This window comes from Pipistrellus kuhlii, unplaced genomic scaffold (genome assembly GCF_014108245.1).
Source record: "Pipistrellus kuhlii isolate mPipKuh1 unplaced genomic scaffold, mPipKuh1.p scaffold_m20_p_6, whole genome shotgun sequence".
NCBI lineage: Eukaryota > Metazoa > Chordata > Mammalia > Chiroptera > Vespertilionidae > Pipistrellus > Pipistrellus kuhlii.
The window spans coordinates 22,374,767-22,399,205 of NW_023425562.1; the positions used below are offsets into that span (position 1 = coordinate 22,374,767).

General features: G+C 56.7%; 1 protein-coding gene across 1 annotated transcript in view; it reads right to left on the reverse strand.

Moving 5' to 3' along the window:
• Positions 1–640: 640 nt before the first annotated feature.
• CDH22 (cadherin 22) overlaps positions 641–24,439 on the reverse strand; it is a 68,345-nt gene continuing 44,546 nt past the window's right edge. The window contains exons 7-11 of the mRNA XM_036418830.2: positions 20,766–20,902; positions 10,282–10,403; positions 10,065–10,182; positions 4,680–4,931; positions 641–1,920 (exon numbers count right to left, since the gene is read on the reverse strand). Coding sequence (XP_036274723.1) covers positions 1,367–1,920; positions 4,680–4,931; positions 10,065–10,182; positions 10,282–10,403; positions 20,766–20,902 — 1,183 coding nt within the window. The 3' untranslated portion in view covers positions 641–1,366. The remainder of the gene's footprint in view (positions 1,921–4,679; positions 4,932–10,064; positions 10,183–10,281; positions 10,404–20,765; positions 20,903–24,439) is intronic.

A 24,439-nucleotide genomic window follows, 5' to 3' on the forward strand; every position in this document is an offset into this window, starting at 1 on the left:
TCTTACCATCAAATGGCTTTAGAGCTGTAGGCTTAGAGATGACTTAGCCCCTTCGGTTCTTAACTTGGGGGGTCCATGAATGGGGAGACTGATGGGTTCCAGGACCAGACAGATAAGGTCCCCAGTGTACTCAGTGGCTTCCGGTCCTTTCATCTTTTTTTTTTTTTTTTTTTTTTAATATATATTTTTTTCCTGATTTTTTATAGAGAGGAAGGGAGAGGGATAGAGAGTTAGAAACATCTATCAACTGCCTGTTGCACACCCCCCACAGGGGATGTGCCTGCAACCAATGTACATGCCCTTGGCCGGAATTGAACCTGGGACCCTTCAGTCCGCAGGCTGATGTTCTATCCACTGAGCCAAACCGGTTTTGGCACCGATCCCTTCATCTTCCACCAGCCCACCTCATCCAATGCCCAGAGCCACCCAGCTTGGCCTCTCTCGGCACCCCGGCAGGTGTCCTCTCCCAGTGTCCCTGTGGCTCCGGCAGACTCTGCAGGGCAGGACCACAGCAGGCATTTGGGGCCTTCCCTCCTCCCTTGGAGATAGTGGGAGAAGGGGGAGGGCCATTGGGGCGAGGGAGTGAGCTCAGACCTGGGAGGCAGACATGCTGGGTTTCCAATAACGACAAAGACAGTAATAGTATCAAAGGCTAACATTTATTGACCACCTACTATGTGCCAGGCACTGTCCCAACCCCTTGACTTCTGAACCCTTTTATCTTCACAACCCTTCCAGGCCGGTTCTGTGAGTGGCCTCAGTTGACAGTTGAGGAAACTGTGGTCCAGAGAAGTGGGGTCCCGTGTCGGAGGCCAGGCAGCTGGCAAGTCCCAGAGGCCCCACTGTTCGCTGCCTGGGTGTCTTTGGACAGCTCACCGCCACTGTGCTGGGTGGCTTTCTCTCTCTGTTTCCCACAGGGCCCCACCTCATGGTTTCTGTGTCGACTAAGATGACTCTCCTATCTCCCAGCACACAGTAGGTGCTTAGTAAATGAACAGCCCTTCTTTCCTCTTAACTTACGGGGGAAACCTGTGGGGGGCGTCTGGCAGCGTTCCCCACTCCCCAGGGTTTTCCCCCCAAGCCAGGAGTGTGAGTAACCCCCTTCTCGCAGGGACAACACCCTGATCTCCCTTTCTAACCCCAGATCCACGCAGTGCCTGGTCTCGCGGCAGTTTTTATCACGTTGATCATGATTCTCGCACCTCTGGGCCCAAAGTTGCACCCCCACGCCCCCGGCAAGTCCCCCTCCCGTTCGGCCGCCCCGGGAGGAGGGTGGGAGAGTTGGGGAAGAGGGTGAGCAAGGGGAATGCTGTGTCCTCGGGCCCCATGGGGCCCTGGGTGGGGCCCACGCAGGGTGGGAAGGGGGCTAGGAGGCCGGGGCCTGGTCGTCGGCGCGGTGGCCGGCGTAGAGCGCGGCCAGGGGCCGGAAGCGCGGGCCCCAGCCGCGGAGATAGGCGAAGTCCTGCTCGGAGCCCGACGAGCCGCTGTGCAGCGAGCTGAGCGAGCCCGCGGGCGAGTCCGCGCCCTCGAAGGCGTAGGTCTGGAAGGCGTCGTAGGGCGGCACCGACAGGTCCCCGTCCGCCAGCGCCACCTTGCGGCTGATGAAGTCCCTGAACACCGAGAAGTCCGGCTGCGGGCTGGGCGGCCCCTGCGGGAGCGGGTGGCGCTCGGAGGGGGGCAGGCAGGGCGGGGGGCTGCCTCCGCCCGGGCCCCCGCCGCCCCCGTCGCCTCCGCCGCCGCCCTTGAGCTCTCCAAAGTCGTACAGGCTCCGCAGCGCCGACATGTCGTAGGCCTCGGTGTCCTGCTCGCCGCCCCCCTCGTCGTTGTATTTGATGACGTTGTCCCGCATGTCCTCGTCCTCCTCGGAGCTCAGGTGGCTCTTGTGGTGGCGCCGGAGGGTGAGGATCAGCAGCACCAGCACTGCGGGGAGACAGAATGCGGAATGAGGGCCGCCCAGGCCTCCTCCCCTCCCACCCTTGGGAGCCGCCCAGGTGGCCACCTGGATAAGCAGTGAGCTATGTCCATCCTGGGAGGTGTGCAAATTGGGGCCAGACCACCGCAGGCTGTGGGGGCACAGAGGGCAGTGTGAAGAGATTTCAAGGGCGTTGAGGGCTGTCCCCAACCTCTGAGGTCTTCATTCTCAGCTCTCTGAAGAGATACACACCAAGGTGCAGGTGCTGGGGGTTTAGGAGGGAGCAGCCGAGGGCTGCAGGAGTGAAAAATGTCCTTGGCCCTGACCTCTCTTTCACTCTCGCCCTCCTCTGTCCACTCCAGGAGTCCTGAGCACCCTCCGAGTCTCTGGAGTCTCAGCTCCAGGCCATCGCCTCCCAGCTCCCTCGGTGAGGGGTTCCTCCCTCAATCACACCGGTTTTCAAACCTCCGTCCCCGGACCAGCAGCAGCCAGCATCTCCTGGGAGCTCCTTAGAAATGTGGATGCTCAGGTCCCATTTTAGACCTGCCAGTTAGAGAGCCACTGCTCCACCATCGGCCCTGCTGGGTTAACATGTCGGTCTCCACACCCCCCCCCCCCCAAACCCCAAATATACACACTCCACTACCCTGGAGGACCTGGGCAGTGTTCCCCCAACCTTCTGCCTGGCGTGCAGTGAGCAGGTGAAGCATGCTTGTTGAATGAATGAGTGAATGAGGTGGATGGAAACCTGGGTGAGTGAAAGGATGAGTGAATGAATGAGTCAGCCCTTCTTGGCTCTCTTCACTTGACTTCCCGCACTCCTTGTGCTCTGCCTCCTCCCATGTCTCTGATCACTCAGCCGTCTACGCAGGCTTCTCCTCTCCGACTTCTTCACCTCAGATGTCCCAGGACTCAGTCCTTGGACCTTCATCCACCATCCCTGTCTCTGCGCTCTCCTTCAGCCTCATGGCTTTCTAAGAGCTCCATTTAGAGGCTGGCAAATCCTGTATCGCAAACTCCAGCCTGGACCTCTCCCCTGAAATCGAGATTGCATGTCCAGTTTCCCATGTAACCAGTGCTCTGGGCTGACCAAGAGAATCTCAAGTTTAACTGCCCACATGTGAGCTAATAACCCTCTTCCCGCCTTCCTCAGTCTGTTTTGTTGCAGTGACGGCAACCCCGACTTGCCAGTTACGCAGGGCTTTTAGCCTCCTGTTCGCCGATGAGTTCCAGAGCCTCGCGCAGGTTAGCACAGGGGGAGCTCGCCGGATGGATAAATAGGAACTGATGGACGAAGGGGAGAACTGAATGGATAGGTGGGTGGGTGGATGGACAGCTGTCCTGGGTACCACGCCAGGCCCTGGATTCTTGCTGCTCCAAACAGCTCCAGCGGGGCCAGTGGCCAGAGGCAGCTGTGAGGGCCATGAAGCTGGGTGCTGGCTCCTGGCCTAACAAGGTGGCTCATGACAGGGAAGGGGATGGGGGCCAAGGAGAGGTCCGGAGGGAGGGAAGGTGTCAGGAGGGAAGTGGGGAAGATGGATGGATGGCGTTAGGAGCCGGAGGCTGGAGGCTGCAAGGGGGATGCCCGTGAGAGCAGATGGCGGGGAGCGCAGGCGGCGGGCGACAGATGTGCCAGGCCCGATCAGCGCTTCCGCCGTCACCTTTAGAGCACTGATGTGCACTTTCTTCGTTTGTGGGCAATTAGGCAGAAATTTGTTTGCACTGCCTCAGAAAATGAGACCGCTGTAAAGTGCACCCTCTGGAAAAGGGTTTCTGAGCCGTGGGCAGGGGAGGGGGGGGGGGGCGGCCGGGGCCTTCCAGCTGGGAGGAGCCTGTCCAGGGCTCAGCAGGGACCTGAGGAGGTGCAGCTGGGCCACAGGCAGGTCCTCAGAGGGGTGGGCACTGGCCATAGGAGTGGAAGGCAGTGAGGGGTGGGGGGCAGCTGACATCTCCCGGGGGACTGAGTAAAGCCGGTATCTGCAACATGGACCTCCCTTGAGGCCCTCTAGCTCTTGCTGTCCCGTGAGGCCCAGAAGTCAGGGCTGAGACGGGGCCTATTGCTACCAGGATGAAAGGCGGCATCATGGTCACTGGACTCAGTTTGGCTCCTGGGACTTGACCTCTTCCCTGGGGACATGGTGGGGGTTCAATGGGCCGCCGGTGGGACTGACATCAGACTAAATTCTGACCCCCAAATTCTTAAGATTTTGCCCCAGCTGCCCCAAGGTTTTGGCCCCAGTTTAGGTTCCTAGCAGGTGGGGTAAAGGAGCAGGGAACCCAGGGTGCGAAGATGTGGTTTCAAGTCGGAGGACTGACTGTGCGTCTTCTGCAAGCCACTAAACCTCTCTGGGCCTCAGTCTCCTCATCTGAAAAATGGGGGGAATACACCTGGCTGAGGGGTGGTGAGGCTCACAAGAGCCCTGTACTAAAAGCCCTGCATAGAGAATAATTTAGGACCGCAGGTGAGAGAATTTTTAAAAAACCTGCCTGTTTTTTTCAAAATTAGGGGACTCTTGGACTGTGTAGAGGGTAGGGCAGGATGACTTAGTCTCGGGTGGGGGTTGACACTGTCTGGAGAGACGGTGGGGCTGCTCTGTTCTGAGAAGACTTTTCAAGGGAACGTCACGTTAGAGCTCGAAGACCATTCAAGCCAGCCCTTCCTTGTAGGAGGAGGGAAACTGAGGCCCTCCGGGGACTTCCAGGGAAGGAAATCCGGTGCCCCAGGATGTGGGCCCCTGGGGAGGGTGCTGGCTCTCAGCGGACTCACCTACAAGAATGAGGACACAGACCAGCAGGGCGATGAGGGCCCCAGGGCTGAGGGAGGCGGCCATGACGAAGGCCGTGGTGTTGCAGGACTGGATGGCGCCGGAGCTGTCACAGCCGCAGATGCGGATGGTGAGCGTGCCCGTGCTGCTGAGCGTGGGCGGCCCGCTGTCCACCACCAGGATGGGCAGGAAGAACACGTCCTGCTCCTGCCGGTTGAAGCCCAGGTGCTGCGTGTGCACTGCTGCGGTGTTGTCTGCGCCAGAGGAAGGGAGGGGCGTGTGACTTGGGGTCCAGGGACAGCTTCCCCTGCCCCAGGCACCCCCTGATTTCACCTCCGGGAAGAGCCTCCCTGTGCCCCAGGTGCCAGCCTCCCAGCTGACCAAGGGGTCTATTTCCCGATGATCTTCTAAAACTCTGATACCAGCTGTCCCCAAATTTTGTCCCCAGCTGCCCGGAGATCCTGTTCCCAGCAAGATAGCCCGCAGTCCTGTCCTTAGCTGTCCCGAGATTCTATTCCCAGCTATCTCAAGATTCTTTTTCTTATTTGAGCTATTCCAAGATTCTGTCCCCAGAATCCAAGGTCCTGTCCCTGGCTATGTTTTCTTTTCTTTTTTTTTTTTCCATTTGTCTCAACACTCTGTTTTTGTTCCAGATTCCACCCCAGTTGTCCACTGCATCCTGACCCGGGGAACTGTGGCCCTTGGGTTGTGACTTGCTGGGCCCCGACAAGTCCTGGGTCATCAGAAAAGACTGGGGACACTGGCTAGCAGCTGCCTTTGGCTGAAGAAGCTTTCGTCAGGAGTCTAAGAGACCGAGCCTAGCGGGCAGGGATGGCCTGACCCATCCAGGATGGCCACTCCCCTCACTTCACAGCCAACTCCACACGAGGGGGCCCTGCCCTCCCAGTCATGCAGCTGGTCTCACTGACCTCTGACTTTGGCAGCCTGGGTCCCTCTCCCAGCCTCAGTTTACCCAACCTCTTCTCTGCAGCCCCCAATTCAGCCCCCCTCACCCAGGCCAGGCCTTCCCCATCCTATCTAATAAAAGTAATATGCAGATTGACCATCATTCCAACACACAAGATCAAGATAGCTGCCCCCATGTGGTCAAAGATCCTGTCCCCATGTGGACACAAGATGGCCACCACAAGATGGCCAGCAGGAGAGGGCAGTTGGGAGGGACCAGGCCTTCAAGGGAGGGCAGTTGTGGGCGACCAGGCCAGCAGAGGAGGAAGTTGGGGGCAAACGGGCTGGCAAGGGAGCAGTTAGTCATCAATCAGGCTGGCATGGGAGTGGTTAGGGGGTGATCAGGCTGGCAGGTAGAAGTGGTTAGGGGCAATCAGGAAGGCAGGTAGGCGAGCAGTTGGGAGCCAGCAGTCCTGGATTGTGAGAGGGATGCCTGACTTCCCATTTAAATGGGCAGTCGGACATCCCTCGAGGGGTCCCAGATAGGAGAGGGTGCAGGCTGGGCTGCGGGACACCCCCCCACCCCGTGCATGAATTTCGTGCACCGGGCCTCTAGTACTGGATACAAAGCAGGAAAAACAGCCTTTGGAGGGCCGTGTGTGACCCTGAGCACATCTAGGAAGCGGATTGAGAACTAGCTGAAATAAGATTGGTCCCGTTTGAAGCTCACATGATAGGCACATGGGAATTGGTGATATGATTCTATCCATTTGAGACTTTTCACAAAGATGTTAAAAACAAAGCCAAGTTGACGATTTACTAGCTTGGGAAACGTGGCCTCTCAGGACATCAGTTTCCCAATCTGTAGCTGAGGAAAATAGAAGCACGTGGGTGTGAGGATTAAATGGTCAGAGGCGCGCATCACCCTCAGAATAGTTCCCAGCACCTAGGAGCTCACAATAGATGCTGGCGGTTCTCCCCTCCCCGCCTCCCATCCCCACCCCGACGCTCCCGGGGCTGCACGGAGTGCCCGCTCCCTGCCAGGCTGCTCTGTCCGTTACTCACCAAGTCCCTGCTATTTGCAGCACCCTCTCCATCTCCCTGCCTGGGCAAATTCCTCATCCGTCATGCTCCAGCTAAATGTCACCTCCTTTCTGTGGCCTCCTTTCTCCGCTTCCCGGGGAAGGAAGGATTTATGACTCCCCTCTCGCTGCTCTGACTACGGAGGTGCCGTGCTCACTTCTGTTACAGCACTTGTCACTTTGTGGTACCGCAGCGGGTGTCTGTCTCTGGCCTGGCACCGAGCCAGGCGTGAACGGCAACGCCTGAGTGAACCACAACTTTCGGGGTAACGCTTGCGGTCCTTGGTTAGTTCCTCCAGCTCTGGCTTGAACTCCAGCCCTCTTGTCAAAGGCTTGGTTAACCCCAGCTGTGAAAACATCTGCCTTCCCCGGCGAAGAAAGGAGGCTCAAGAGCAAGATGGGGAAAGAGGGAATGGTGCGGGGCTCCTTTGCATGTACCGAATGCTTTGTGTGCATCAAGGACTGTGTGGATACTTTAAACACATAGTAATGGTTAATCCTTACAACCAAGAGTTGACATTATCCCCATCTTATATATGTGGAAATTGGTGACTTATCTGAATGTATCCAGGGAATTGTTGGCATAGCTACCTTTTACATCCATCCGTCCATCCATCTATCCATCTATCCATCCATCCATCCATCCATCCATCCATCATACATTCATCCACTGATCCTCCATCTATCCTTCCATCAACCATTCATCCATTCATCCATCCATCCATCCATCCATTCACACATTCATCCATCCATCCAATAACTCTTTATTGAGTAACTATTATGTGCTAGGCACCATACTATTACTGGGGTGGGGAAGGGGAGTGGGACGGATAATGGAGAGCTAAACCAATAGTACTGGATGTGAGTTTAAATTCTAATGTGAGAGACAAATATTAATCAAATAGACAAGTTAGTCTACAATTACAAATCACGGGCCACGGTGAGGGTTAACGAGGAAAAGAATAGGAAGAGCACCTAACAGAGGACTGGACTCAGACTGGAAGGTCAGGGCGGTCTCCTTGGAAGGAGCGATGTTATTGCTGAGCCCTGAATGATGAGCTCAAGGAGAGGGAAGAGCCATGCGAAGGACCTGAGGTTGGAACAAACACAACAGACTCAAGGAGCCGAAAGCAGTTCGTTGTGGCTGGAGGGACGAGGGTGATGGCTACAGCGAGTCAATATGAGGCTGGGAGGAGAGGCAGGGGCCCACCATGGAAAGTACTAGAGGCAGTGGTAAGGAGCTTGGCTTAATTTCTTAAAAGCAATGGGAGGCCATGGATTGGTGGGTTTTAAGCAAAGAAGTGGTCTAGGGACATGTCGTTGATTCATTCAACCGCCGAGACTAATGGAGCACCCACTACCTATCAGGACTATTCTGGCCCCTGAGGCTACAGTAATGAACAACACAGACGTGGTCCTGCCCTTGCTGAGCCTCTCTTCCAGACAAGGAGGTTTCTAATGTAAAATACAAGGGTGGATGTGGAGGACCAGTAGGAAGCTATTGTGTGTTTCAGGTGTGAGATAATAGCAGCAGTGGAGGCACCGAGAATTAGACAGATTTGAAAAATGAGTGGCTGGCTCTGGCTCCGCTTCAAATTTCCAGGCAAGAACAGAGGAGAGGAGGGATATTTGTTTCCCAGGGCTGCTGTCTTTGGCCGTGGAGACATACGTTTGGAGAGCTTTGGTCCCTGCCACTCCTTCACCCCATAAAGAGGAGCTCCATGAGCATCGTCCCCGAACCCCTGAGCTGCCTTCCAAGGGAAGTGGCTGGTTCCAGCTGGGGAAGCCACTGGCCAGCCCAGACCCCGACCCCAAACTTCTAGGTGGAATCGGCGGCCAGCGCCGCATCCATCCATCTGGCCTGACATACATCAGTGTCAGTCCCTGGCTGCAAAAGCAATATTTATAAATCACGTTTCCAAACTGGCTACAAATGTGTACAGAGAAACAGATGGGTTGGGGTAGCCGTTTGTCACCCTGGATATTTATACGGCGAGGAGGAGGAGTGGGCTTGGCACACGGCGGGAAGGACTGGGGACAGGAGGGGGAGACCTTCCTCGCTCCTACCAGGGGTGCCACCAGGTAGAAGCTCTGGCGGCCTCCAGTCAGAGAGAGGCATCTGGGGCAGAACCCCAGGCCTGTGGGCTGGAGAGGCTCATGGATTTGGAAAGGTCAAAGCCAGGGCTATTGGTGTATCCTGAGGCCTGTTCAGGATGCCACTGTAATAAGGAGAGGGCAGGGCTATTCCCGCTGTTAAAATATTGAAATACTTCCAAAAAGACTTAAAGAGCCTCAAGTCCTTTCCCGAGGCCTCAGCCTTTCCCCCAGGCACTCCCTACCTTGTCACAATCAAAGCCACCGAGGGGAGAGAGCCTGGCCCAGCCAGGGCTCCCGGCTCCTGCTCCGGGTGAGTGAGGGTCAGTGTCCTTTCCGGAGTGTACTAGGTGTGCAATATTTTTAACCCGACTCCTGGTAATACAGATGGGTCTGGCTACCGAGGCCCCGAGGCCTCTCCCTCTGGAGGGAAGGGGTGTAAAGGTACTGGGTATGGTCCCACACTTGTCCGGGGTCAGAGGAACCACCGTGGTCGGGCCCCTGGCACCTCTCCTTTGACATTCCTTCCTGGTCCTGTCGCTCGCTCGCTCCAGCCAGGCAGGCCTCCTGTTCCTGGAGCATCCGGCGTTTCCACCTCAGGGACTTTGCACTCACTGCTCTGTCCGCCTGGATCATTCTCTGTCGTTCTCTGCATGGCTCCCTCCCTCATTCCGCTAGATACCTACTCACTACTGATTCCTTCAGGTGGCCTTCCCAGACCGTCTTATTTAAATGAGCCTGTTTTATTCCCCCCTGTTCCATTTACTACATTTTATTGAACACCTACTATCTGTGTTTTCCGATGGTATTAGGCGACCCACAGGTTGAGAACCGCTAGCAGGGTCGCCTAAAACCCTCGGAGAACACAGATATTTACATTATGATTCATAACAGTAGCAAAATTACAGTTATGAAACAGCAACGAAAATAATGTTATGGTTGGGAGTCACCACAACACGAGGAGCTGTGTTAAAGGGCCGCGGCATCAGAAAGGTTGAGAACCGCTGACTTAGAGGCTCTTCCTGCCCTGGCTTCAGACCCACCCCTCCTCATGGAATAGCTCTCTGTATATTTCAACTCTCATCCTCTACCCCTGAGATGCCCCCTCTCCCCTGGGCCACCCACCTCCTGCCAGTGACTGGGTAACAACAGCTCCAGCTTGGTCCGGACTTTCTATGTGATCTTGGGCCCAATGCTTACCATCTGGGTATCTCAGTCTCTCCATAAATAATGTGGAAAGAAGGCAGTTAAGTTAGGCTCCTCCCTCCATACACCCTAGGACTTGGGGGTTCAGAAGTGACTCACCTTGAATGTCGAGCAGAGAGAAGTGAGGGTTGCTGGGAGCTTCAGGCACCAGGCGGAAATAGAAGCGGTGCCCCCCCTGGGGCTCGTCTCTGTCCACCACACTGATGGTCTGGATGAGCTAAAGGGGGAGGAGGGGCAGGAGCTGATGTGAGGCTGAGCCCCCTTGGGTAGGGGAGTCCCCAGCAGCAGCCTGCAGTGCCCAGCCCCTGGGTGGTACCTGGCCTGGCTTGGCGTCCTCACACACGGCTGCCTCGTAGGGAGTGGCCAGTTCGGGGGGATTGTCATTCACATCCAGGATTCGGATCCTTAGGGATGCCCGGGAGAGCTGGGCATGATTGTCTGTAACAAGAGCATGGAGGAAGGTGACAGGTATCCAATAAGAGACCTAGACAGCCCCCCCCCCCCCACCTGCTGTTGGACAAGATCAGGCGGTGGAGTCACGCTGAGAGAGACGTGTGGGGTGATCAAGCTGGTCCCAGGATGAGAACTGAAGACATCTGGCTTAAGTGACTTATCACTACTGTCACTGCCACCATCACCATTGTTATGACCATCACCGCCATTAGATAATCACCATTACAGCATTGGCACCACTGGCATCATTCTCATAGCCTTCACCACAGTAATTACCAATACTACCCAATGCCATAATCAACACCATCACCATCACCATCACCATGTCCATCAGTGCCACTGTCAACATCACCATTATGATTACCATGACCACCATTAGTATTATAATTGCCACCTTTGCTAATATAACTATCAGTACCACCACTTTTACCCTCATCACTATTACCCTAGTCAATGCCATCACCACAGCTCTATTACCATCACTATTAGGTCACCATCAGCTCTGCCATCACCATTAGAATTATCACCACCACTACCACCGCCTTCATTATCTCTACCATCATCACAAACACTGAGGCCATCACTAACACCACATCATCCCCACCCCATCATCAGTCCCACCACATCATCCCCACCCCATCATCAGTCCCACCATCATCACCCATATCACATTCACATCACTACCCCACTCCCACCTCCAGCAGCACTGCCAGCACTGTTGCCAGCTCTGTCCCCTCACCACAGAGTGAGTAGGACACACCTGGAGCATTCATGCCCATTGTTTCAGGTATCCTTGTAGGAACCCTGTGGTTTGGTACAATTTATATCCCCATGTTGCTGAAGAGAAACTCAAACATGGAAAAGTTTAAAGACTTGGGAAGCTGGCAACTGAGCCCCAAATCTCTGCTCTTTCAAGACCTGATCCTGAGAGGGCATGTAATACCACCTCCGGTCTTGGCCTGGGTCCTTTGCAAAACCATAAAGTCCCCACTCCTCCAACTGTGATGTCTTTGAGGTCAAGGCCTCCACCATATTACTTCAACATTGTGAGATATGACACAGAGCAGGTTCTAATATATTTGTTGAACAAATGAATGAAACTGGAAGGATTCAGATGGATTTGAGTTCCCGGCAGGGCTCTGTCCTTGACCCAGTGCTTGATCTTGGGTAAGACCTTTCCTTCTCTAATATCAGTTTCCACACCAGAAAACGAGCAGAGCATAGTGATTAAGATCTAGCAAGTGGTTCTGATCCCAACGCCATCACTTTTTTGTTGTGCTATTAATCCTCACCTGAGGATATTTTTCCTGTGATTTATTTTTATTTTTATAGAGAATGGAAGAGAGGGAAAGACAGAGAGAAACATCCATGTGAGAGAAACACACTGACTGATTGCCTCCTGCATGTGCTCCAACCAGTGCCCAGGCTGGGGAGGAGCCTGCAACCAAGCTACATGTCCTTGACTGGAATCGAACCTGGAACCCTCTGGCCCGACACTCCATCCACCGAGCCAAACCAGCTGGGATCCAACACTGTCATTTAGCCGCTGTGTGATCCATGCGATGTGACTTGTCTTCTCTGTGCCTCAGTTTTCTCACCAGCAAACGGGGGTTAGTAGCTATGGGCTGGCTAAGAGGACTGACTGAGTTACTATCTGTAAAGTCCTTGAAACTGTGTATGCAACACAGCAAGTGCTGCATAAGGATCTGTTGAATAAACAAACACCATCTCAGGGCTGTTCAGCAGTGGCATCAAGTGACTAGGTCTATCCTCTCTGAGTAACACCCAGAATGTTGGCCCTTTCTAGCTGCTCCCCAGACCTCTGAGTGCTCACTGGTGCCCAGTCCTCTGCTACCTTAGCCATGAGTTCATCCCTCTTTGAGGACATCCTCTGGGGCGGGAAACTACCCCCTTCCGAGCAGGGATCCCACGGCTGGGTCTACAGCCTGCCTGGTGGGGAGCTATTCTGGGGGCAACGGGGAAGCTTCCAGGCAGCCAGGAACCCCGTGAGTTTTGGGGGAGTGGAACGGACTGGCTTCCTCTCCTTCTGAACGCAGGGCCCACTGGATGTGGACTGCAGGTGCCTGTGTGCTGATAGGGAGAAAGGGAGACGGGGAGGCAGGTGCAGCCACCTCGAAGGGGTGAGTCTTTAGTTAACTCAGAGCCTGAGCTCCCCTTAGCCGGGGGCACCATATCTTCTCAGTCCCTCGGACCTGCCGCTTCGGCGATCAGAGGGGACTCTTCCAGGGCAGGAGATGGGAGTCGTGACTGGGAATGCAGGGAGAGCCGTTATTTTTAAGAGCGCGGCGCTGGAGAACTTAAACAGACAGATGGTGATGCTTTCGGGAGTCGGGGAGGGTGAGGCTGTGCCAGGAACAGGCACCTCTCTACCCACGGAGGCAGAGAGAGGGTAGGGGGCACCCTCCCCTGCCGTGGGGGCGGCCCAGGCACCAGAGAGGAGACGGAGTCCTGTGGGCACACAGAAGGAGCCCGCAGAAGTCCCTGTCCGCGGGAAGCCACCCTGCGAGAGGACTGGGGCCACTGCTGCAGAGAGACCCCCAGGTGACACCATTTCTTTAGCTTCGCTGGGTAGCTCCTCCCTCTTCTTGTTAAAACGTTCGTGCTCTGTTGAGCTATCACTGTCGTACGACGTGGTGTGAGCGGAAGGTGCACAGCGTGTGATGCGCCGATACAGGTATAGATTGTGAATTGTTTACACGGCACGGCTCCTTAACACACCCTCCTCCCCACGTCATTGCCATCCTGCTGCTGTTCTGCCTTCTCTCCTGAAACGTCACAGGTCGCCTCCTGAGAGAGCCCTGAACCCTTGGGCGCGAGTGAGGGTGTCCCAATCTAAGAGGAGGGGCAGCTGAACAAGCCCCGAGGAGGCGAGCCTCTGCTCTGCCAACATCGCCACCTGCAAAGCGTACCCCGGGGACCCCGAAACTGGGGGCTGGCCGGAACCCCCAGGGCTTGTGGGCCGCCCTGAAATCAAGACCCAGCGCCCCTGACATCACAGCAGTCTCCAGCCGGCTGCCTATTCATCACCTGGGAAGCCTTCAAAACACACAGATGCCCAAGGGTTGGCCACTGGAGGTTTTTTTTTTTTTTTCGTTCTTTTTTTTTTAACAGCTCCAGGAACCGAATGAGTAGCAAGGGCTGCCAACCACGGCCCTGGCATGACTGGCAGGTGGGGGAGAGCAGCCTGGATGTCTCACCTCGGACTGCCTTCCTCCAAGGTGAACATCATTAGTAAGGATTGATAATAATGATTCACACTTTGACCACCTTAAATGTCTCCAGTATGAAGCAAGGAATCCACCCATTCATTAATCTTCACCTCTGTGCAGGACTTTCCAATGCATAACAAAGTTCTCGTTTATGACCTCATTTCAGTATCGAAACACCCTGTGTTCAGGAGGTCATGTTAAACCCATTTTGCAGGTGAGAAAACCGAGGCCCAGAGAGGGGCAGGGCTTTATCCAAAGCCCCAGGCAAGTCAGTGGCACAGCTGGGCTAGGTTCTAAGTCTCCTGACTCCAAGTCCAGTGTTCGGTCTCAATACACTGTCCGTGGGCCCTCTAGCTGCCTGGATGTTTGTCTGTCCAGCGGCACCAACCGCTCAGACCCAGGCCCACGGTGACCTCACCCAGCGCCCAGCAGCAGGTGCCCTCTCCAGGGGCCAGGTCCCCCCCCCGCCCCCGCCCCCCGGGGCCTCCTCCCCGTTTGGCATCTCAGTTCAGCTGACTGACATGCAAATTAGTTTAATTATTTCTTCTTCTAAAATAAATTATATTTTGCAGTAGCTGCAATATGTTGTGTCAGGCAAAATTACATTCAATATTTTTAAACTAATTGATGCAGCCTTGAGGAAGGCTGATTGACAGCCCAGCGCGGAGCAGGCCTGCAGCCTTAGCGATTCCTAAATTAAAATTAAACGTGCTTCGGCCGGGTGGTTCTTCCCCGCGCCGGCTCCCCATTAATCTGGGCGGTGGCAGGTGATGCCCTGGGGGTGGGGGGGCTGAGGGGCCCAGCGGTCCGGTGGGTGCTTCAGGAAGAGACCGGACTGGGGCAGAGAATGGCTGCGCAGTGTGGGCGGGTCTCATATACTTTGCGCCCCGAGTCCCTTATGGACAACAGATGGAGGATCGGATGGAGCAATGTGGAGCTGAGACTTCTGGTTTGTGTTGACAATCACGGATTGAGCACCTTCTGTGAACCAAGGACACGACACTGAGCTAGACCAACGTGGCCTCTCAGGCTGGTGGCAGGGACAGATGTTACTCCAGACCCTGAGAAAAGCTGAGGGATAAAAGCTCAGGAGCTGTGAGGGCATGGAGCAGGGGGTCCCGCCCTTTTGGGGTGGGGGGGCACATACAGGGAAGTGTTCTCTGGAGTAAGTGACCTTTAGGTTGAGACCCAACGAGGAAGTAAAGGAAGTAATGAGAAACACACTGTTAAACCCATCAGGTGAAGGGCAGGGGACTTGCCCTGATGACCTCATTTAAACTTGCCCCTTCCTGTCCCACCAGACACCCCCTCCCCCGGGGCACACATCCACACCCCCATGTCTCCACCTGCTCCACCTGCTCCACTCGCCCACCTCCCCCATTAGGGAGTCAGCAGGACTTTTGTCTGTTTTGTTTACTGATGCAATCCCGGCACCCATGTGTTCGTGACCCTGCTCCCGCCTCTCTCGCTGGACCGAGGCTTTCTCATCAGTAAAACAAATGGAGTTGGACTTGGAAGTTCTCGTGGCTGTGAGAGAAAGAGAGAAGCCGAGAGAGAGAGAGAGAGAGAGAGAGAGAGAGAGAGAGAGAGAGAGAGAGAGAGAGAGAGGGGGGGGGGGGGGGGAGGTGGGAGAGAGAGAGGGAGGGGAGGGAGAGAGAGAGAGAGGTGGGGAGAGGGAGGGAGGGGCAGCTCGGAGGTACCTCCTTCCCGCTCTCAGGCTGTGGTGGGGGCAGGAGCAGGGCTGGACCCTCTCCTGCACCATCTATCAGCCCCTCCTCCTCCCCAAGGAATTAAATTGCATCGGAAAACACCGGGGTCTGATTAGAGCTGGCCAGCTGGGCAGGAAGATTTATCATCCCAATTACCAGCCGGCCAAGACAAGCAGGCGGGACGGGAGGGGGGCGGGTGAGCAGGTGGGGGTGCTCGGGGGAGGGGGCTCCTGGGCTGTCACGAGTGGACTCGGTGCGCTCCCTGCCCCGTCCCCGCTCAGCTCCGGTGGAAGGGGGTGGTTGGGGCCCTCCTCCCCAGAGCTGAGCTGGTCCCATGCTCTGGGCAGTCCTGCAGAGACTCTATGGATACACCACATCTCTGTTCCTGTTGGCATGTTAGGCAGCTGAGGTGGCAGAGGATCCCAGAAATTCCCTGGTCCAGAAGGAGCCCAGGCCTGACTTACACCCCCCTGGTGACGGGAGCTCACTGCCTCCCAAAGGGCTGTGCCAACCCTCCTCTCCATTCCTCACCTCCCTGGCACTTCCTCCACCTGGCCTGGCCCTGCCCGGTCGGGGCGCCCAGCACGCATCTAAGCCGTGTCTTCCTCACAGCTCCATCCTTCTCCTGGTCCGGGCTGGTCCCCTCCTGTCTGCCCTCCCCTCTGAACCCCAGTGAATGCTGGGGACCGCACATCTGGCGAGGTCAGCGTTCTGCTCTAGGACCTGCACTGACCCCTGCCACCTCCAGGAGCTGTCCAGCTCACGGGACACCCAGTGACTTCTGTGTGCCCCCTCGCCCTGCCTGCGCCAGCCTCCTCCAGCCCAGCCTCCGGGCACAGCTGGGGCGTTCCTTCTCAGCAGGGGCACTGGGCTGCCAGGCCTCCAGGCCTGTGCACACCGGGGGCTCTTGCTGGGAGCAGCGACCCCCCTTTCTGCTTTGGAGTCCCCGGTCCGACATCCCCTCCTCTGCGAAAGCTTTCCTGCCTCTTCCCTCTGGCTGGGCACCCCTGCCCGCTCCTCCTGAGTGCCCTCTGTCCCCTGATTCCACTCACTGCTGACATGTCCTCCCCTGCCCACTGGGAGCTCCCAAGGTCAGTGGCCCTGTGGACCACCAGATCTCAGTGCCCGCCCTGGGCAGGGGGGTGAGGGGCCCCAGAGAACACTGGCTGAGGGGAGACATGGCGTGGGAGGCTTATCCCTGGAGGAAAAAGTACTCTCTGCCACTCAAACCACTGCCCCCCACCCCCCCACCCCATCCCTGGTCCTTCCTCCAGCCCCTGAGGAGCACTGGCCTGGGGGCCAGACAGCCACCTCATCCGTGGATTTGGGCAAGTTGCTTCCCTTCCTTGGGCTCGGTCTCCCCAGCAATGAAATGGGCTGGGGGTGAGGAGGCAGGAAACCATTATCTCCAACACCCCTCTTCCCCCAGCTTTCCTCTGGCTGTGAAAGCACCTGCCGTGTGCCAGGACCTGTGCTAGACCCCTTCCTTCCGTGCGGGATTGCCAATGCACACGGCACGCGATGTGCTACATAAAGCACTCGGCGTGATAAAGCCTACAGCATGCCGCCTGGCATATCATAAGCTTCAAATAAACAAAACCGGCTATCACTAGCAGTTACCCTACCGTCACCCAGTGCAGCGCCATTTTGTAGATGAGAAAACAAAGGCGAAGCGAGGGGCGTGACCTGCCCAAACTCACACAGTGGGAAGCAAGCAGCAAGCAGCGGGAGCCGGTTCCTCTCCATCATGTCCTAGCTGGTGGGCACGCCCATTGAGCCACCCATTCATTAAATATTTACAACCGCCTACTGCCTGCCTGGCCTGGTGTGGGTGCTGCAGAGACCCTGCCCTGGTCGAAAGCACTGCTTCCTGGGGAAGAGAGATGGGCTAAACGCTCCTGAGTGCACATTAGAAGTCACAGCACACGCTCTACGGCATAAAGAAAAAAACCGGGGTGCCGTGAGCTGTGACTCGGCTTGGGGTGGCTCCGATGGGGACGGTCTGGCTAATCTGGCGAAGGCTGGGCTCTCCTGGGCACGGGTGCCTGCCCTCCAGACCAGCGTGGGGCCTGCCGACCCGGGAGGAGGGAGCGGGGTGCAGCCTCCGGAGCCCCCAGCCCAGTCTCTTTGAAGGCTGTCCCTTTACAACTGCCCTTTCCACCGGAGGATCCAGACACAAATTGTACTTTAAATTCAATATCGGTCATTAATATTTCATGATTACAAAACGTTAAAGATAATGTCAGGGAAGGAGCGTCGGGCATGGGCGGGATGGAGCGGGGAGACAGCATACTAAGTGGCCTGGGAGGCCGGAGGTAATCCGGTGTGACAGCAGCCCTCCTGCCGCCCACGCCTCACTCTCCGAGGGGCTCGCAAAGCCAGGCCGCTGTGTATAAATATCTCCCCTCTGATGCTTGTCACCTTATGTTTGTCACACTCAGGGCAGGCAGAGCCCATGGCGACCCCTGAGCATCCCCTGCTTCTGTGGAAGTCTGATGGATGCAGACCCCTCCCTCGGCATTGCACTGGGGCTCCTGCAGGCTGCCAGCACGGGCCTGGCCCCGCATGGACTTGCTCTGTGACCTTGGGGCCATTGCTGTTCTCCCCCCAAACCTCTGCTGGGCACCAAGGAATTATGACTTGAGGGGCCACGGGGGAGAGCTGGGCTCTGGAGTCAGACGGCTGGGGCTGGAGATTTGCACAAATGGCTTCACCTCTCTGAGCCTGTGTCCTCATCCACATCCTGGGGACACAGCAGACTCGACACCTCCTCGGTGGGAAGATTCAGTGAGCATGTCACTGCACAGGGCCTGGCCCAGAGTCGGGGCTTCAGGGTTGTGCATAGTCAAGGTCAATAGGTCCCACTGACTGAGCACTCAGTAAGCACTGGGCTAAGCTCTCTCCTTGCATTTCCCTACTGACCACCCTCGCCCCCCCCCCCCCCCAACACACACACCAGCACTGTGCAGTGGGAGCCACTCATTTCCCCACGGATTGATATCCTGGTGAGGGTTGGGCAGGGGTTATGGGGTGCAGCTCAGAGGTGGGGATGTCTCTAGCCCAGTGACCAGACTTCCTCTTCCCCATGGTCAGTCAGTGGTTGGGGACTGGTGGGTGGGACGGGGTGAGCAGTGAGTGTCAGGGAAAGGGTGCTCACACAGCAATGCTATGTTGGGAGCTGGGAAGTCTCGGACCAAATCCCAGCTCTGTCACTGCACATCCTTGGGCAAGTCTCCTAACTCTCTGAGCCTCAATTTTCCCAACAGGAAAACGGGTGCTGATCTGTGACAGATTATGATTCCAGAAAAGTAACTGCTAGAAAGCGACTGAATATATATTAGGTAAACACGGTAAAATGTTTATGGGGGAGAGTCCCCCACATTCTTCCTCCGGCGGAACGGCAGCAACACAGCCATTATGTGCCCCTCTCGCTGCTCTGACAGGGACCCACTGACCCCAGGAGGGCTGTGCCGGGGTGGGCCGTCGGGTGGGGACGGCTGCCGGGGGAGCTGGATTTGTGGGAGGGAGAGGCAGCATCTCGGCCCAGCAGCCTGGCCAGTCCCTCTGGCTGCCCAGGGAGCAGGTTCAGGGAGGCAGAGGGGGGGAGCTGTCTTTCCCCCAGCCCAGCCGCCACTTCCTCTGCAGCCACCTTTGTTATCCGCTTTTCATGTGGTGGCAGAGTGGATTCAAAGGCTTGGGAGCAGCAGGCACTGAGATTTGAGCCAGCTTTGTATTTTCTTTTAAACTGGAGTTAAAAGAGACGAAGGGAACTTCAGCCTAGGGACTTCCTCGGTCCCAGCCCTGGGATGGCTGGTGGGGCCTGCAAAGTGGGAGGGCAGCGGCGGGGGGAGGAGGAGAAGGCAGGAGGCCTCACAGGGCCAGGAGGGCTTGGGGCCTAGGAGATGCGGAGGGTAGTTTGAAAATCGGTTGCCTGAGGCTCAGAGACCGAGGATTCCTGTTGCCATGATTGCTGACGGGCGGCTCTGCTGGCTCCTGAGACCCTGGGAGCTGCCAGGGCATGGGGCCTGGAGAGCAGGCCCGTGCAGCCTCCCGTGGTTATGGCGGGGGCCTGCAGCTGTGCTCGGCCCTCACCTGCGGCTCCGTGAACCCCTCTGCTCTTAGCTCCTCACCTCAATGGCCTTGCTTATCTGGACCCCGTGTCTCAGGCCTCCCCCGCCTTTCTCTCCCAGTTCACACTTCTTCCCAGCTGCACCAAAGTGTGCCTGTGACACACACACACACACACACACACACACACACACACACACACACAGGTTGGGAGCTGGGTACTCTTCACTCTTCCAGAAGCTCGGGCCAAGCACCTGGAAGTCCTCCTTGATCTCTCTCCGCCTCTTAGTTCCACATAGCCCTGCAGCAGGTCCAGCTGGCTCTCTCTTCACTCTGTCTCTCAAAGCTGGCCACTTCCTACCTCCTCCATGGCTCCTGCCCTGGGCCAGGCCACTGGCATGTCCTCCATGCACCATGGCATTTGGCTAGCAGAGTCCCTGCTTTCCATTCTCAACACAACAGTCAGAAGCTGCTGTCAGACTTTGTTTCTTCTCTGCTCAGCTCTCCCCACCGACTCCCACCTCACTTGGAGTCAAGGCCAAAGACCCTACAATGACGGACCACTCTGCGCCTCACTACACACTGGCCTCCGTGCTGACCCTACAACAGGCCAAGCAGACTGCCACCTCATAGCGCTTGCACTGGCTGTTCCTTCTGCCGGAACATCCTTCCCTTCGATACCAGCATGACTCCAAAGTTTATTGAGGTCTCTACTGAATGCCTCCTTCCCAGAGAGACCTTCTCTTAAGAGAAACACACCCCTTCCCTTGCCTTCCCCTGCTTTCTTCTCTCCCTTGACCTGATGTACATCTTTTCTCTCCATTTGTTCACAGGCTAGCTTTCCCCCATGAAGACAGAAGCCTGTCTGTGCTGTTCAGGGCTGTATTCTCGACCTCTAAAACAGGGTTTGGTACACAGTGGGCGCTCAATAAATGCTGAGGGAAGAAAACCAGCTTCAAGATTGGCCCTGCTATTTTGGCCTGATCCTTCTCACATTTCTCTTTTCCTGCTCATTGACTTATATATATATATATATATATATATATATATATATATATATATATATATATATGAAGGAAAAAGGAAAGAAACATCAATGATGAGATGGCTACCTCCTGCATGCCCCCTACTTGGGATTGAGCCTGCAACCTGAGCATGTGGCATGACTGGGAATCAAACAGGAGGTTCATAGGTCAACACTCAACAACTGAGCCACAGTGGCGGGGCCTGCCAACTGACTTTTGCCTTCCTCCCACCCGGCCATCTTTGCAGGGTTCTTCCTCTTTGCCCTGCCTCAACCTTCACCCTTCTCTCCATACTGCCCCCTCCCTCCAGCTTACCTGCCTCCATGGCCAGCACCGTGATGTTGTGCCAGCCGGCGGTCTCACGGTCCAGGCCCTTGCCCGTCACAATGGCACCTGTGTCCGCATCGATATCAAAGATCTGGTCCAAATCCGAGTCTCGGTCGATGGCGTACCTGATGGAGGCAGGGCGGGGCTGATTGAAGGTGCCCTGGCACCAGATGGAGCCCGTGCCCATGTCCCTCACCCCACCCCGCCCCACCCTATCGCCTGGGAGATACAGGAGCAGAGCAAGCCTTTCTGACAGAGGAGGAGTGGAAAGGGTCTGGGTTTGCGTCCCAGCTGCCCTGGGCGCCTGCTGTGCGACCACGGGCAGCCCTCAGCGATTCTGAGCCTCTGTCTCTTCGGTTGGGTAACTGGGCTAGCAGGAAGGAGGCAGCATCCCTGACAGAGCGGTAACACTCGCTGGATATACGATTCTTATCTTTCTGTAAGCAGTGACCCTGGAACTGGGCTTGAGAAGGGGGAGCTCCTTATGGGGCAGGGGGTGCAGAGGGTGCAAAGATAGGTGGTGAGAATTAGCCAGGAAATGGAAAACGATGCCAAATGGTTAGAACCGGGAAGGGGGAGAGTTAGGTACCGGAACATGCAGGGCACAGGACTCAGAGGTTGGACAGGGGCTGGGGGCCAAGAGGCATTCTGAGCAGGGAAAAGGGGTGGGCTTGGCGTCAGGAGGCCCTCTCTGGCTGCCTGGGCCTGGCAGCCCCAGGTCAGGGACCTGGGCGAGGGATGCTGTGCCTGGTGGGTCTGGGGGATCCGCCGCCGGTGCCCCCTCCCGCCCCGCCTGCACAGCACGCAGGAACTAATCTGCGGCTTTCAGCTGCCCAGTGAAAAAGCCCTTTGTTCTGCCTTCTTCCCGGGCCTTTGTGTGGCGGCTCCGGGCCTGAAAGGCCCGTGTCCAACACATGTCTCGGGCGGCAGCCCAGAGAGGCCCGCCAGCGCTGGCTGACGCTTCCCGAGCTGATAACGCAGGCAGGCGGGGTGCCGCCGGGCTGCGCGGCCCACAAAGGCCCGAACGTCCAGCCAGGGCTCTTTGTGCGCAGACAAAGCAGCTCGGTGGGCAGGGTTCAGCCCGAGGCTCCGGGCCTCCCTGACAGGAGAGGAGGGGCCCTTTCCCCACCTCCCCCAGTGGGGAGCCAAGGCCCAGGGGGGCGAGGCCACCAGAAACACCCTGCCGGGGGCCCAAAGTCCTGACACGACCCTCCAGCGGGGCCTTGGCTGCATGAACAAACTTCTATGGGCCTCAGTTTCCTCATCTGCTGAATGGGGACAATGGCACCCAGTGGGACTGCACAGGTCTGAGAGGAGTCCATCGCTACTTATTCTGTCTGGGTGACCTCGGACAAGTCACTGGGCCTCCTTGGTCTCTATGTGCTTAACTGGAAAAGGGTGTGATTAATACCCCCCACTGGTGTGGATTGTAGGAGGTGGTTCACAGATCTGGGCATAGGTGACAGCCCATGTTATTAAAAACAATGAATTAATCCTCACCTGAGGATATGCTTAATTTTTAGAGAGAGGGGTGGGGGAGAGGGAGAGAGAGACACAGAGAGAAAAGACACATAGATTAGTTGCATTCCGTACTTGCCCCAATCAGGGGTCGAACCTGCAACCTAGGTACATGCCCTCACTGGGAGTCGAACCAGCAACCTCTCATCACGTGTATGTGATGATGCTTCAACCAACGGAGCCACACCGGCCAGCGCTAGCCTCTCACAGTTCCTGTGGTACGGAAAGGCTTGCGGGAAACTGAAGGCTGTGCACATGGCCATAGTGGGCAGTACAGCCAGTCTCCCGAGTCACATTCAGTGCCTTTCCTGTCCCTAAACGGCTCAGCCAACACCGGCCTTGCCCCTGAGCAGCCTCGATCCTCGCGGGTGAGTGTGTGTGGGAAGGTTCAAATAGTTTGTAGCTTGCTTTTCCTCTAGCCATCCCTCGTCCATTCCTTTACGCCCAACCATGAGGGAGTGCCTTCTCTGTGCTGCTCTATGCTGGGGCCTGGGGATAAACGGGCGAACGAGACCAATGAGGTCGCGCCTGGCGCCCCATAAGGCTGGTAGGATCTCCCCGTTTTGCAGCTGAAGACACCGAGGCTCAGAGAGGAATCCCGCCCAGCTAAGACTGCCAGGAATGGCTGTGAAGGTTGTGTCCCGGCAAAGGTGCCAGGCTGAAGGGAAAGGCGGGGAGAAGTCCAGCCAGTGTCCTGCTTGCCAAGTCACATGTCCTCGCCCAGCGAGCATCTTCTCAAGAGTGCCATACGGGCTAGAGATGACCCTGCCCAAGGTTGCACAGGGACGGTCACAGGATTGGAATTCGTACCCAACTGTGGGCCTCCAGACCCAGAGCTCCTTCTAGCTGTTCCCCATCCAAAGCTGCCGCCCGTGGGCCTCAGGTCCCGGTGCCCCCGGCCTGGCCCTGTCGGTGTTTGCATCCCGAGGAGGTAGAACCAGACTCTGCGTGTGGGCTCTGCTGGAAGGGACCGTGGAGACCCCTCCTGGATTTTCAGGCAGGAGAACAGTGTCCAGGGAGGTGGGGGAAATGACCCCCCTGGGGGTCCTGATGGGGGGTCAGGGCTGGGCATGAGGCAGGGCTGGTGGGAGGATGCCCACTGCCTCCTTCTTGCTTCTCCTCGCCTCTCCTTTCTGCTCACTCACTCTTCTCCCTCTTCCAGTCCTCCTGCGCGCCCCCTCCCCAGCTTTTCTCTTTTGTTCCTTCCCAGAGGGGAAGGGGGGTGGGGGCCTGGAACCTAAGTGGAGGCAGCTGTTCCCAAGGCCAAGGGGGAGGGGCCGCTATTAACCAGCGAAGGACTGGAGGCTGCAGGTCACCGTGGCTGGCTGGGCCCAGGTGGTTTTGTTCCAGCTCAGGGAGCCGGAGGAGTGAGTGGGAGGGTCGGGGGATGGGCACAGCGCGTGGCGAGGAGTGTGGCTGACAAGCTGGGGGCGGGGTGGGCGGGCAGAGGCTGGGGAGCTACGCGTGCAGGAGTGTGAGTTGTGTGTCTGGTCTGCGTGGTGGGTGGAAAGCATGTGTGTGTGTGTGTGTGTGTGTGTGTGTGTGTGTGTGTCTTGCCTCGGTGAGTGGTGTGCGTGTCCGTGTGTGTGAGATCCTGAGTCACAGTCGGAAGAGCAAAGGTCTAAGAAGCAGCTTCTCAGCCCTGAGTCAGGATTCAGGCCCGGGTTGACCCAGGTAAGTCACCTCCTCCTTTGAGCCTCATTTTCAGCAAAATAGAGATGATGATCCTACCTGGCCAGCGGGGAGGATTAGATGTGGAGCTGGAGTTCCAGGAAAATTACTTCGTGAGTGAGAATTATTGCTATTCTAATTTTTATTCAGAAACGTCTGGCACTGGGTACACAGAAGTTCCCCCCGCAATCAGCGTGTGGTCTGCGTGTTGGGAGTGGGAAACCCAGGTATGGACGTTGGAGTATTGCCAAGTGGCCTGAGAAGATTGGAGACCCCCATGGGTCTGGAAGATTCTAATCAAATCTCATTATCCTGCTTCTCATTGGTCAGCCAGGTCCTGGGAAGCAGGAAGGGGAACCAGAACAGGCGGAGTGGGAGAGTGCAGCGAGAGAATGTGGCATGTCAGCTAGGGAGTGTGGGCGCGCACACGTGTGCAAGGGAGGCGTGTGTGTGTGTGTGTGTGTGTGTGTGTG